This window comes from Trichosurus vulpecula, chromosome 2 (assembly GCF_011100635.1).
Source record: "Trichosurus vulpecula isolate mTriVul1 chromosome 2, mTriVul1.pri, whole genome shotgun sequence".
In the NCBI taxonomy this organism is placed as follows: domain Eukaryota; kingdom Metazoa; phylum Chordata; class Mammalia; order Diprotodontia; family Phalangeridae; genus Trichosurus; species Trichosurus vulpecula.
The window spans coordinates 388,246,091-388,261,998 of NC_050574.1; the positions used below are offsets into that span (position 1 = coordinate 388,246,091).

The 15,908-nt window shown below is 35.2% G+C and overlaps 1 protein-coding gene across 1 annotated transcript in view; it reads left to right on the top strand.

Annotated features, from left to right (window-relative positions):
- MGAT4A (alpha-1,3-mannosyl-glycoprotein 4-beta-N-acetylglucosaminyltransferase A) overlaps positions 1 to 15,908 on the top strand; it is a 160,696-nt gene that overhangs the window by 102,021 nt on the left and 42,767 nt on the right. The window contains exons 5-7 of the mRNA XM_036744628.1: positions 1,447 to 1,580; positions 11,138 to 11,184; positions 12,505 to 12,618. Of these exons, the coding sequence (XP_036600523.1) occupies positions 1,447 to 1,580; positions 11,138 to 11,184; positions 12,505 to 12,618 (295 nt within the window). The remainder of the gene's footprint in view (positions 1 to 1,446; positions 1,581 to 11,137; positions 11,185 to 12,504; positions 12,619 to 15,908) is intronic.

Here is a 15,908-nt window from a genome sequence, read left to right on the forward strand (position 1 = left end):
AATGTATTAGAGGAACATAATTACTGACATCCAATATTTTAAAAGGCTATCAGTGACTCCTTGGCCCTGGGGACTGGGTAGGAATTATAGGAAGATAGATTTCCGATCATTGTTAAAAAAACAAACAAACAAACTTTCTAATTCTTTAGATATGTCGAAAAAGGATTTGTCTGGCATTTAAGGTAGTGAGTCTTGCTTCCCTCCTGTTACTTGAGGTGTTTAGGCATTTAAATGGTCTTGTTAATGATACTCTTGAGAGAATTTGTACTTTTATGTGTGGGATAGATTAGATAAGCTCTAAAATTTCTTTCACTTTTAGCTCTTAAAACTTTGTTCTTATCTTGGGATGAGATAGATTGGGTGTGGAAGGGCTAGGAAAAAACAGTAGTAATCTGTATGGCAAGCTTTCCTTTTTCTCTTTATGTGTTTTTTCACTAATCTGAAAATAAGTATTAGAGAGCAAGAACTAAGTTATATTAAATTTACCTCTGAAATTTTTTACCTGCAGCAGAGTTTTCTACCTTTAGTTATCTTTAGAGATTAACTAATTTATTAATTAGCTAAGATTTTATGTTTTCTTTTAAATAGATATTTCTAAAATGTTTTTCAAAGTAACTATCTTCTGGAAATTATTCTGAGTTAGCTGTGACATTAAGCACAGCCTAAAATTACTCTTTCTATAACAGCTATTTGTTTTTCTGAAAAATTTGATAGCTAACTTGACTAAGTTTTTATGGCATCAGTAGTAAGCTACCATATATAATTAAGGAAAGTGTTTTTACAAAAACTGTGGCATTCCAGTTGTCAAGTGTTGTTACATATTTTCTTATGTATGAATGATAGAAGCAAAAAGTCATTCCAAATAATAATTTAAAATGTGAGACTTTTTTCCTTTGCAACTATATTCAGTTTAGCATGCATTTAACAAGTTCCTATATGCCTTATACTTCTAGGTGCTGAGAATACAAAAACGAAAAATGATATATTCTCTGCACTAACACAAATAATGTTAACTAGTATTTATTTAGTTATTTAAGTGACATAAATCCATTTCTTAACAACCTGGCAGCTTATGGTCTTGCATCCTCAGATTTTGTTACACTATATAATACTTATGTGTTACTGTAATTCGAGTATTATTTCTAATACATTGAATAAGATTTTATTACTTGTTTAGTGATATAATGATTTTGGGGTTTATATTCAAGCAATATTTAAAATAATTATGTTAAGTGGGATGTAATGCAATCTTTAAATATTTGTTCTCTGACACCTGTTACTTTGATCCATTATTTATTTCATTTATATTTAACATGATACTGCTACACAAAATAGAGAGAGTAACTTTTATGAAATGGACCTATTGAAAATATTTTTTTTCTAATTTGCCCTTGTGAGTTTTACACTAATTACTAAATTATTGTTTTTTTTATTTTTATTTTTCAGTTTCAATAGTAATGGGAATTCCCACAGTGAAGAGAAAAGTAAGGTCTTACCTTGTAGAAACTCTTCATTCTCTTATTGATAAGTTATCTCCTGAAGAGATGTTGGACTGTATTATAGTAGTTTACATAGGAGAGGTAATTATTAAATTTTTTATTGTTTTTATATTTTTATGTTGTTTCTGACTTTTTATATCACATTTTAACTTGTGGTGTAGACATTAAAGCCAGGATTGAATATACTTTTGTAAGCAGTGCTTTAAATGACATGCATTTAGGGGTAAGTAATATTTTACTCATGGTAGTGTTAAGCAAAACATTGTAGTTACATTTTCCTCAGCCTCTTCCTTAGCCCCAGTTTAACTGGGGCTTGCCATTTAAACATATAAGTGGTGCTGCTTCCAAGCTTTTAGAAAAGAAACAAGAATTTATTATGCATTTACTATGTGCTAGGCACTGTGCTGAGCACTTTACAAGTATCTCATAATAGCCTTTTAGAGGGACGTGCTATTATAAACCTCATTTTACACTTAAGGAAACCGGGCAGACAGAAGTTAAAAGACTTGCCCATAGTCAAGCAGTTAGTTGATATCTGAGACTAGATTTGAACTCGTGTTTCCCTGACTCCAGGCTCAGCTCTCTCAGCATTGCATTACCAGCTGCCTCCAGGAGGGTAATATTATAAAGTTTGGAGTTCACTGAGCTACAACTTCTTTATCTCACCATGGGGTCATATCTTTAAAGCTGGAGGAGATTGTGGAGGTCACCAAGAAGAGCATCTCACTTTACAGATTTGGAAACTCAAGCCCAGTGTCACACAGATAGTAAATGAGGGGCTTGGGCTCAGTGATTTCTAAAATTCTTCTCAGTACTAAATTCTATACTGCCATCCCTGGGACCTACTTCTTTGCCCTCCTGTCTTATTGAAAGATTTGTAGCCTAATGTAAGAGGTGTAGCTTGGAATTTGATTGTGCCTTCTTCATTCTTCCTCCCCCCCGTTGCAGAGTCAGTTCATTATTCTCAAGAAAGGCAGAGAAATAAATATCTTATTATTGGAGGTAACTATCTTAGTTATCTTCTTTATTATAGTGGTAGACCTTTTGCATTTTTTCCTACAACTTGAGAAAGACTTCTTGAGCCAATTTTTACTCAATTGTTATTTGTTTACATTCCTACATAGAATTTCAATATTTAAAATAGTATGAAGATATATTTTGAACTAAGATATGTACACCTAAAAAAATCTACAAAATTATTTCAGCAATTTAATATTCTAACTCTCCAATCACCAAAATGTGGTGCCTCAAATATATTAATCTTAACTTAGTTCTTTCATATTCAGATGATTACATAACTGTAAGCAACTTATAAGCATTGATTCTTATTAGCTGCTTTTGATGATGGTAAAAATTTATTAAGGTTGTATATGAACTATACTTTCCAAAGCAGTTAATGAATTCAAGAAGGGACATTCAGACTTCTTTGAGTTATATGCCCAGTAGTGGTATCAAGTTAAATGATATGAACAGTTTGGTAACTTCTGGGGTAGGTTGCAAACAGTTTTCCAGAAGGGTCAGACCAATCAGTAGCTTCACCAGCTGTGAATATTGTGTCCATCTTCTCATAAATCCTTCTCAATTGTCATTTTTCTCTTTTCCTCATTTTTGCTAATCTAATGATTGGTAGAACCTCAGAACTGTTTTTATTTGTGTTTTTTTACTTACTGATGATTTGGAGCATTTTTATATAGTTGTTGATAATTTGCAGTTTCTTCTTTTGAGAATGGCATTTCTTATCCTTTGACCACTTATCTTTTGGAGACTAGCCTTTATTTTTATACATTTGAATCAGTTATCTGAATATTACTCTATATTATTAAGTATGAGAAACTTACAAATTAAAAAAACCTCAAGTTTCATCTCAAGGCCATCAAATTGGCAAAAATGGTGACATTAAACTGTGTGGGAAGTAGACAATTTATATACTATTTGTAGAGCTGTGATTTGATCCATTCTTTCTGGAAAATAGTCTGAAGTTATGTGATGTCACTAAAGTCTCCATAGCTTTTGATCCAATCACTATTGGGTTATATCCTAAAGTCAAAGACAGAATATTTATTCCAAAATATTTGTAACAGCAGTTCTGCAATGGCAAAACAAACAAATAAACATGGAAACAAAGTGGGTGCCCATAAATTGCGGAATGCCTGAACAAATTATAGTAGTGCCGTAAGAAATTGTTATTATGAGGACTTTAGAGAAATTAGAGGACTTGTATCATCTGATGCAATATGAAATAAGCAGAAGTAAGAGTACAGTATACATGGTCACAGTATACATGACCATTAAAATGGTGTTAGCAAAAATAATACTTACAGGCAGCTGAACTCAGAATAAATGCCCCTAGGGAACACATGATGAAAAATACTTCCTTTTCCTCTGTAAAGAGACAGGAAACACTAGGAGTGGAAGTTGATTTTGCTAAAGTATTTTTCTTTGTGGTAAGGAAGAATTCACTGAGGAAGTGACATCAACATAATTCTTGTCCGTGTTTTACCATAAGTTTGCTTTGAAGAGTCTGTCCAGTGTGCTAGGACTTTTCTTGATTTCTCCTCACATTTCAAAGAAGGAAGCAAATGGGCCATTTGCCAGTTATCCCTCACCACATGGACCAATCCATTTTTTTTTTGATCACACAGTTTCCTGATGACATCCTTTACTCTAGTTCTCATGAGATTTCTTTGTTATGTGTCACAGCCTGCTGACAGTCACCAAGAACCTCTCTATAGCCATCTGAGTAATAGTCCTTTTTAATTCTTTGGAGTCTTTTAGTCATACAACAACATTCATAGAATATTGGTATTAAAAAGATAGGCTTTTGTTTCTGAAAGAAGTTTGTGGTCATTAAAAGAACTTTAAAATTTTAGGAAGCAATTCAGCCCACTATTCTTTTTCAGTCTGATTCTGGGCTCAACTCATTATCTATTTGTAATGTCTGTCTAACATATATGTTCTGAAGGATAGGATACAAAATTTGTTGAAGGAACAACAAATTGGCCATTTTGTCTGGAGCGCAGAGTGGGTAAAGGGGAGTAGGTTTTGGTTAGATTGTGAAGGACTTTAAATATCAAATAAATGTATTTTTATTTTATGCTCCAAGCATTAATGGAGTAACTGGAGCATCTTATAAAAGAGAGTAATGTAGTCAGACTTAGACTTTACAAATATCAGTTGGGCAGCTGTGTGCAGGATGGATTGGAAAAGGGGGAGACAGGAGAATAGGATACCCCAATTTTGAAGCTATTGTAGTAGTCCAAGTAAGAGATTATTAGGCCCTTAGCTAAGGTAATGGTCATATGAGTGGAGAGATGGGTATAGTTGGAAAACATTTTGTGGAGATAGAATTGACAAGACTCAGCACCTGATTGGGTATGACTCTGAAGTTACACACCTGGATGACTAGAAGTATAGTACTGCCCTTAATAAAAATGAGTTGAGAGTAAGGACTGGTTAATGGAAAGGAAGAAAACTTAAAGTATTTGAAACAGTGAAGTGATTTTTTTTCTTCAAAACCTGGTAGTATTAGTTTAGCAGCCTTTAGGAGTTTGAGCCTCTCAAAAAATGGCAACAAGTTGAGTTAACTTTGTCCTGACTTTGAACTTAACTAGAATACCTGGTATCTTGCTTGTAGAAATTTTTATTACAACACAGGAATTATTGAAAGTAGCCACAGCCAGGCTATCCAAAAAAATTATTTGACTTCTCAATGGATAGTATTATTTTGCCTTTTTTTTTTGTCATGCTGACCTAATGGTGTAATGATAAATCAAAAGGCATTGATTTATAAGGCAGACATAGATTGTAGGGGTCAAGGGGGACTACCGGCTTTATCATTCAAATACCTTTTTGGTGACAGTTTTCCATTTTATTTGTTGTTTATTAGCCATTCAGTTGTATCACATTCTTTGTGATCCAATGGACCATACTGCCCATGGAGTTTTCTTGGCGAGATCCTGGAGTAGTTTGCCATTTCCTTCTCTAGTGGATTAAGACAAACCAGTTAAGTAACTTGCCCAAGGTCATACAGCTAAATCAGTGTCTGAGATTAGATTTGAACTCAGGTGTTCCTGACTCCAGGCCCAGAGCTCTATCCACTGCATGGTGCCTAATTCCATTTTGTTACTTATCTTTTTGTTTATTTGTTTGTTTCTTTTTTATTAGGATTTAGATGTAATTATGGTCATAAGGGGGCCAGGAAAGCTCCTTTTAATCATCTGATCTTGTATTTTCCATGCTAATGCTTCCTATTCTTGTTGCTGATTGAATAGAAATTCATATGTAGAAAGAGTTGATTAAATATTACTAGCACATGTTTCCACTGCTGTCATCAAGCAAGGTGCTAAATTAAAACTACACAAGATTTATTTTAGATTCTATTTTCATCTGATGCTAGAAAGTTCATTTGCAGTATTTGTTTTTCTTACATAGGAACTGACCTCAAACTTTCTGGTTTTATTCCTTAAAATACTCAATTAACTTCCTATGATTCGCTATAGAAGGCAATCATTTGGGTGGTATTGTACCATTTATTTTTATGATGAGCATAATGGTTTTAGCAATTGAAATTTTTCTTTTTGTACCAGCACATTAAAAAAAAAGATTTCTAAACTAAGTTATTCCAGTGGAATAGTTCTGAAAAAATGTGCTATGCTCACTCATGTAATGTATATTCCTGACATTTCCAATGCAAGTCATTATACTTCTTTTCTTTATTGATCAGTGCATAGAATAGAGAACACCTTTGCAACAAAATATAATCAAATGTAAACAAAATCTAAATATTCAGAAGTTATAGGATCTTATTTTGCATTTCAGTTAACTATTCTCAAACAATTAGTTGACTTTGGGGCAGTTTCCTATCTAGCATGAAGTAATTTCTCTACAAAGATCTCTTTTCTTGACAAAAGAACAAGGGCAGGAACTAAGTTTAATTTAGTATTACTATCATCTGCTATTTACAAAATTAGTTCTTAAGTGATATAGTCCTATGTGGTTATGCTGAAATTATTATCCTTTAAGAAACATCAAATGCATTTAAATATTTTTTAAGTTAAATTTAAGCTTCTTATCCAGGCAGTAAGTAAATTGAGCAAGAAACATTTATTAAACATCCACTGTGTTCTAGGCACTGTGCTAGGCACTGGGCATATAGAACAAAAAAGAAAATAGTCCCTGCTCTGAAGGTGTATGTTCTATTGGGAGGAAATGATACACAAAATGTGTATGTAAATACAAAATATGTATACAGTAAATACAAGGCAACTTTAGGGGAGGAGAGGACATAGTAAGAGTGGGGGAAATTAAGGACAGCCTCATGTAGAAGGTAATGCTTGAATTGAGCTTTGAAGAAGGCTTCTAAGACGTAGAGGTGAGAAGGGCACTGCCTGCTTTGGTGGGGAGGGGGCAGCTTGATCAGAGGGACAGAGGTGGGAGATGTAATGCCATATGTGATGGATTGCAAGTAGCCTAGTTTTGCTGGAATCAGGTGATGAAGGACTTCCTAAGTCAAACAGATAACTATGTGTTTGAACCTCTACTTTAGGGCCATCACTTTTGCATTGTGTAAAGTCAGGGAGCTAATGAAATACATTGAGCTTCCATTTGTTGTACCAGAAGCAAGCGAGACACACCACAGAGTATAAGTTTTAAGTGGAGAATTTATTAGCCGGCAGCCATTGGGGTACTGCACCACAAATCGATGGCAATGTGTTGGGGTGACAGCTTGGCTTATATAGGATATGTGGGGGTACAGGGTGGGGGGGACAGGAACAAAGGTCCTGGCTGATCAAAAGATTCAGTCAGGTTATCTTACTAGTGGGATAATCTCATTTACATTCCTTGGTGGAGTCAAGGAGCCCCAGGGATATCTGCTGGAAAGGGTCTGCCAGGTTATCCTTCGGTGGGATGGTCCTATCTATTGACATTCCTTGGTGAAGTCATGGAGTCCCAGGGGGTTTGCTAAATGCAAAGATATCTGAGTCCATTCTTTTTGGGGGTGCTTGTCAGTAGCTAGGGGTTTCTCAGGGGTTCCTAATTTTCCTTGTATTACACATTTATCCAGAATATTTTAGATAAGGGAGTGTTTTGATCACTTGAATATTCTGCAAATAACCTCCATTTATATCAGGCTTTAAGGTTTACAAAGCACCTCCTCACAGCAAACCTGTGAGGTAGGTTATGACAAGTGTTATCCTCATTTATACACATGAGGAAACCTAGATAAAGTTAAATGTCTTACCTAGATTCACACAACTGGCAAGTATCAGAGTCAGGATTTTAATTTAGGTATTAAAATCCCAAAGATATTTCCCTTTATGGTGTGTATAGGTGTATATACACGAATCACACATATGTATATATATATATATATCCACATGAGTTACCCAAAATGCAAGAATTTGGATAACAGAAAATATCCTTAACACTAAAATTGTATTAAGCTTAATTTATTTTGATGATTCCAAAATCATTTTAGTATCTTAATAGTGAGTAGAGTCTGGTCAACACATCATTGTGCAAAATTACAAACATTGATTATCATTGTATAATATTATTGGTGTGGAATGTGTAGGCTGTTGGGTTTTATTGGACCTAAGAGATACCCTAAAAGTTGCTTTGGTGGGGGAGGAGTCAGTCAGAGTTAAGTGACTTGCCCTGGGTCATTTGAACTCAAGCTCTCTTGACTCCAGGGCTGATGTTGTATCCACTTCCTCACCTAGCTCCCTCAGAAGTTGCTTTTTTCAAGAGATTGTTGACACTTATTTATTTATTATTTGTCTGTTAGCACTTTCTTGCTTATTGAGCTCATGTTTTACCATGGCTTGAACTATCGTCATTATGCACTTGCCTCTTAAATCTGTCTCTGAATATTCCTACATTCTCTTTGTTTTCAGACCCACATTACCACCAGGATATTTCCTGCCATTGCTTCTTCTCCCATGCCTTAAATACCTAGACTGTTAGACCAGTCATTCATTTTGACTTCTCTGTTTGTTACTGGCATGATTCTTTCTCCAAACTACAGAGTCATCTTTGATTCTGTCCTCCCATATCTACTTAATCATCAGATTATGTTACTTGTACCTTCACAATGATTCTGGCATGTTCTCCCCTCCTTTCCATTCATCTAGCAAACATTTATAAAGTACATACAGATCATTGTGCTAGGCACGTGGAGAAAATACACAGTTTAATAACCAGTCCCTTCCTTTATAGTACTTAGCATTTGGCAATGGAATTCAACACAAAGAAACAACTGTAATACACAATATTCTTTGATAAGCGAATTAGAGGGGAGAGGTGTAAAACAAAATCCAGTCCAGTCCGGTCCAAAGGCATTTGCTATGTGCAAGGCATATACATGTGACCTGAAGGGAAGATTATTGCTAAAAGGGCCGATAAAAATTGGCTTCATGAAAGAGATAGCATTTGAGTTGGACTGTCAATGCCTGGTACGTAGTATGCACTTAATAAATAATTTATTGATTGATTTGCTCACAAGGAATTATTAATTTCAGGAAGATAGTATAATGGTATAATGTTTTTGGTGACTGCCTCCTGGAGCACAATAAAATATTGGTGTATGTAGTATATTAAACAGAATACCAGCTACTTTTAAGTTGTTTTACTTCACTGTCTGCTAGAAACATTCCATATAATGAATGACGGGCATTTGACTTTCTCCCCCTTCCCTTGAATATTAATTATCCTACTGAAGTATCAGGGTGCAGAATAATACAGAATTTGCTTTTTGTTTTATGTATGTTAGGTAATGGCAAGATTTCCCATGGCAGCACAAAAACAGATCAATCAAAGTTTTGAGAATAAATTGAAAGTTTTAGGGGTCCCTCCCTTTTTGTCTTGTCTTTCTTTAAAATGTATCATATTTGGTGGTCACATATATTGTTATATGCTTGAATTTCCAGGTCCTTTAATCAACATTCACTCAATATTGATTTTTCAAAGTCCTTTGTTTGTAAGTTAATTAGATAAAAAGGGTATTACATTCATTTAAAGGAAAAAATAGTTAATTTGATAATCTATATTTATTTCCAGAGGCCTTATTTGGGATTAGACTTTTAACCAAGTTACTAATATATGTGGTCAAAAGAAGATGGCAAAATGAAATTCTGAACTCAGGCCCCATTCTAAGAGATTGAGGGAGTGAGGTGAGGATTCTCTGAGTGGATTGAGGGAAGTGTCTACAAGTGGTGTCTCATCCCATAAAATCATAGTCGCTAAATGTCATTTCTCATACCCATTTATGTATCCATAGTCAACAAAATGGCATGAGAAAATTCTCTCATCCCTCCCTGTTTCTTCTAAACAATAGTTGAAAGGGCTAGGGCACTACTTAATTCTCTTGATCAACTTCCTTTGGACCCTGGGCTCTGGGCTGCCCTATTCAGTCTTTGTTCTTTAAAGAATAAATTAATCCCTCAATACGCAAGCAGTTAAGTGCCTATTAGGTGCCAGACACTTTGTTTCACACTTAGGATGCAAACAAAAACTACCTTTCTTCAAGGAGAGGTAATGTTATTCTCTATATATTTATATAGCATATTCTCAAAGTCTTAGTGCAGCTTTAAGCTTAGTAAATTTAATGTATATATTTAATAATAAGCCATTAAAGCCTAGAACTGAACAAAATTTTAGAGTACTCTTTATAAATATATACAGAATAAACATTAAATAGAAGGTTGTTGGAATTAGGAAGACTTTAAGGGTTTTTGTGAAGCAGAGGTGAGGAGGGCATGCCTTGTACACTTGGGGGATGGGTGGTGCAAAGGCAAGGACACAGAAGATGAGGTGCCAGGTATGATGAAAAGAAAGGTCAATTTGGGTGGATCATCAAGTGAAACAAGGGGACTAATATGTAATGAAAGTGGAGAGAGAATTCAGGCCACGTTGTGAAGGGCTTTAAAAACCAGAGAGAGGAATTTATTAGGGAGCCACTGGAGTTCATTCAGTAGCAAAGTAACATGGTCAAGTCTGTCTGTCTGTGCTTAAGGAGCTCTGTAGGACTTGGTCTGGAGTGGGGAGAGCCTTGAGGTGAGGAAACCAATTATGACATTATTGGATTGGTCCAGGTGAGAAGTGACAAACATGATGGCTGTGAGAGTAGTGAGAAGGTGGCAGATGAGAGAGATGCTATAGGGGTAGACAGTGTCACGTAGAGAAATGGCAAGATTTGGTAAATAATTGGACACATATGGTGATGGGCAGTGAGTAGCTGAGGATAATGGTAAAGTTATTCATCTTGGACACTGGAAGGATAGTGCCCTTGACAAACAGAAGAAGGGTCATAGTGGTGGGAGGGGAGTCAGAAAGTTAATGAGTTCCATTTTGGATATGTTACATTTGGGAAGTCTGTGGGACATTCACCTGCAGATGTTAAATTGTCACAGGGTGATGTGAGAGTGAATGAAGCTCAGGAGATGGACTGGGGTTAGATAGATCCATGAGTCATCAGAGAGCGGCATGAGGGGGAGGGGAAAAAGGAAGGTAAGTCTTCCTTAACTCTAAGGCCAGCCAGCACTCTGTCCACTAGGTTGTATTATCTCTCATCTCATTATATATAGTGCTAAATGTCTGAGACCATGAACATGACTAAAATTTTTTTTTTTATTTTTCAGACGGATCTAGATTATGTACACAGTGTTGTAGCCATTCTGGAGAAAGAGTAAGTTATTCCTAATTAAAGAATTAGGTGATATTTTAATTACCATCTCATTGTCTATTGCACTTTTTTACCCAAAGAAAATATAAAATAGTACATCTTTTATGTAGTATCTTTCTTGATGAAATTTAAAATATGATGTTAAACTTCATAGTTCATATGCCCATAGGACAATCTAGGACACATATCCAGAGGAGGGTCTACAAGTGGGGGATCTTCAGGTTCCTTATGTATCAAACTGTCAGCAGCAATTTTTAATTCTAAAAGCCATGATACCTAGAGAATTCTACCTCTCCCCCTAATCCCATGTCTTACCCATTCAGATTTGTCCACTTGTCTTTATAAAGGTACATTGATATTCAGTAAAACATTTCAGTAAATATTAAGAGCCTATATGTGCCAGGCACTATGATAAGTTCTGGGAATACAAATAAGAAAAAGAAGGTCCTTGCCCTCAAAGAACTTACAGTCTAATAGAGGAAGACAACACAAAGAAGGAAGTGGATGGACTGGGGGAGGGAGTGGGTGGAACAACAGGTGTGAAATTCCATGGAGTACAAACCAAGCAGGGCTACTGATGGAAAGTGGATAGTAAAGTAGATGGCTCGGTGGACAGAGTGCCGAGCCTGGAGTCTAGAAGATCTGAATTCAAATCCAGCCTCAGATGCTCACTAGCTGTGTGATGCTGGGCAAGTCACTTGACCTCTGTTTGCCTCGATCCACTGGAAAAGAAAATGACCAACCACTCCAGTATCTTTGCTAAGAAAACCCCAAATGGGGTCACAAAGAGTTAGACAAGACTGAAAGGACTGAACAACAACAATAAATCAGATCCTAGTCCTTTATAAAGGATGGCTTTGGGATGATTTAATTTTCCACCCTCCAGCCCTCTAATCAGAGTGGAGAGGAGGCTGAAGGAGTCGAGGTATAAAATATCCAAAACTGAGCCATCAACATGATGATGAGACTTCAGGTGATCACCTTTTTTTGGGGGTGGGGCATGACGTTCCTAAAGTCCAGAGTAAGCAGAGGTTCTGTTACTCGTCGTTCTTTGACCTAAGCAATGTTCCTGATGTTATTCTTACCACTTATCTTAAGGTTTCTATAATTGGATATTTAAGATATTCAATTTGCTTTTTTTCCTTCATCAGAGAAATAATGCTGTTTTGCTTATTGTCATTTTGATGAATGAGGTAGATGAACAAATTCATTTAACATATTTATTATAACGATTAATGATTTGTTTTCTGTCAAATTTAGTAAGAATGGCAAGAAGACAAATAAATCACACTTAAATAACTCAGTTGACCTTTATTTTGATAGATTTTCTACGGAAATCAATTCTGGTTTGATGGAAATAATATCCCCTCCTGCGACTTATTATCCTGACTTTACAAACTTAAAGAAGACATTTGGAGACTCAAAAGAAAGAGTAAAGTAAGATTTTTAAAAATAACTTGATTTTTGTTGTTCATAAAATGCCTGAATAGAAATTCTTGTATAGCAATGTTGTGGGGAGGGATATTCATATATCTTGAATAAAAGTAATAATAATGACCAACATTTATAAAGTGTTTCAAGTACTTTTTATATAGGTATTTCAAAGCACTTTGGGCTTCTCATTTGAGCCTCACAACAAGCCTGTGAGGTAGGGGCCTAAATGTATTATTATCCACATTTTACAGATAAGAAAACTGAGGCTCACTGAAGTTAAATGATTTGTTTATGATGAAATAACTAGTAAATGAGAGTAGTGGTGGCCTGTAAATGTTAGATTACAGTAATACTTAGGGTATTCTGAAAACTTGTTTTCGCTTACTATCTACCTTTTAATTTACTTTTTAAAAAATGTGTAGCATCACAAATAATTTCAAAAACTCAAAACAACAACAACAACAATACACCTGTTAATACAGATTGCAGCTAGTTGCTTTTGGGAAATAAAAGATTTAGATAACCTGTAGAGTTCTTGACTTTGTAGAATTTACATACAGTCTAGTAAACCATAAGATTAAATTTGTAATTTGTTTTATCTAAGATACTTGGCCAATTTTTAGATGTTAATTCATTGAGTAGAAATAGGTCATATTTCTAATGTTTGAATTACTTGCTTGATTAATGTGCTCTATTGCATTGAGCATTTATTTAGTGCCTACTATATGCAGTATATTGAATTAAGCACTGCAGTTTGCTTTGTTGTCATTATCATTTATTGCAAAACTTTAACTGTATATTATAGCCCATTTTGCAAATAAGTACACCCATGAACAGGAGAGTCTTGCTGAAATTCAAACTGGGTTCTATTGTTTTCCTGTATCTGTCCCCCACAACCACAGTCCCCTCAGTGATTTTGTTGTGTTCACATTGGAATAGAATTGGTAGAGATGTTACTTGATTTAGGTAAACTTTTAAAAATATTACCAGATTTTACTGAAAATTTGCTATATTAATGGGTATTTTTGTCTTTTCACTCTAGGGAAATATGAGGAGTCTTTGAATGGGACAAAGACTTTTTCATTAGGGAGAGTTTTTTGGAGAGGGGTGAGGAAAAATTAAACTTTAGTAAATTCAAACCCAGGTACTTGACTTGCTAATCCAATTTATACTGTAGAATTTTATTTTTAGGTGCCTAGGAGAATATTTGGCATCAAAAAATAGGTGTGATTCAGAAGTTAGGCAGACTTTCCAACAGTTATCTACAGTGGTGTCACAGGGTGCTCCTTTGAAAACTCCTATTTGCTAGTCAGTGTAAATCTTGGTTTAGGAAAGAGTGGTACCATGGAAAATTTGACCTAAGGCTTATTTCTTGAGATTAAATTTCATTTTAAAAACATTACCAAGCATGTTTTTCCCTTCCCCGTCTCTCCTTCACCCACTGGAGAGAAAAAAAGAAAACAAAGCCCTTGTAACAAATGTATATAGTTAAGGAAAACACATTCCCACATAGGCCTTGTCCAATACTGTATATTTCATATTTCACCTTTCTGTCACAAAGTGGGTAATTTTCTTTTTTTTCTTTTTTGGAAGGAGGAGGGGAGGCAATTGGGGTTAAGTGACTTGCCCAAGGTCACACAGTAAGTGTCAAGTGTCTGAGGCTGGATTAGAACTCAGGTCCCCCTGACTTCAGCACCAGTGCTCTATTCACTTCTCCACCTAGCTGCCTCTGTGGGTAGTTTTCGTCATCATTGTTCCTTTGAAATCACTATTGATTACTCTTTCAGTAAGAGTTCTTAAGTCTTTCAAAATGGTTAGATTTTACAGTGTTGATGTCATGGCATAAATTCTTCTGTCCTGCTCACTTCACTCTGTATCACACCATACAGGTCTCCCCAGGTTTCTTTGAAACCGTCTTTCTCACGGAGCAATAATTTTCCATTATATTCATATACCATAATTTGTTCAGCTATTCCCCATTTGATGGGAACCCCCTTATTTTCCAGTTCATTGCCACCATTAAAGAACTGCTATAAATGTTTTTGTATATAGGGAACCTTTTCTTCTTTCTTTGCTCTCTCTTTGGAGAATAGGGTTAGTAGTGGTATATTACTGGGTCAAAGGGAGTATACCCATAGTAACCATTTGGGCAAAGTAATAAATTGCTTTTCAGAATGGCTAGATGAATTTACAGCTTTACCAGCAGTATTCTTGTTTTCCCACAGACCGTTCAACATTTGTCATTTTCTTTTTTTTTAAATCAACTTTGCTCATCTAATGGGTGTGAGGTGGAACTTCAGAGTTGCTTTAATTTACATTTCTCTAATCATTAGTGACTTGGAGCATTTTTTCATGTGGCTATAAATAGCTTGGATTTTTTTTCCCTTGTGACCTGACTATTCATATTCTTTGGCCATTTATAGTTGAAGAAAGGCTTTTATTCTTAGAAACTTAATTCATTTATATATCTTTGAAATGAGACCTTTTTTCAGAAAAGCTTGCTGTAAAAGCGTTTTCCAAGTTAATGGTTTTCCTTCTAATTTACCTTCTTTGGTTTTGTTTATACAAAACCCTTTTATATTTTGTTATTCAATCCATCCATTTTGTCTTTTGTAATCTTCCTTGTTTGGTCATAAACCCTTCCTTTCCCATAGATACAAAAGGAAAATTCTTCCTTGTTCTTCCAGTTTGTTGAGGGTGGGATCTTTTGTGTCTAGATTATGTATCCATTTAGAGCTTATCTTGGAATATAGCGTAAGGTCTAACCCTGATTTCTGACAGATTGCTGTCTACTTTTCCCAGCAGTTTGTCAAATAGTGAGTCCTTACCACAGTAGCCAGGGTCTTTGGGTTTGTCAAATACTAGAGACTTTTCTGTGTGTTTCCTTCTATATGTTGTATACCTAATCTCTTTCATGGATATACTTTTCTGTTTTTTAACCAGTACCTAATTATTTTGGTGATTACTGTTTTGAGGTGTAATTTGAGATCTTATACTGCTAGCCCCACTTCCTTCCCACTTTTGTTCATTATTTCTTTTGAAATTCTTAACTTTTTGTTTTTCTAGTTGAATTTTTATTGTTTTTTTTTCAATTTCTATAATCACCTAAGGATTATCTTAATTGATGTTTATCTTTCTTAACCATACCCATCCTAGACTGAGTTTTTTTGGGGCATGATTTTGAATTCCCCCTCCCCACCCCCAGCTTGTACCAGTCTTATAGGTAATGTAGACTACTTTGAAACCTCATGCTTGTACATAATGAATACTCTATTCAAGAAAAGAATCTGAAG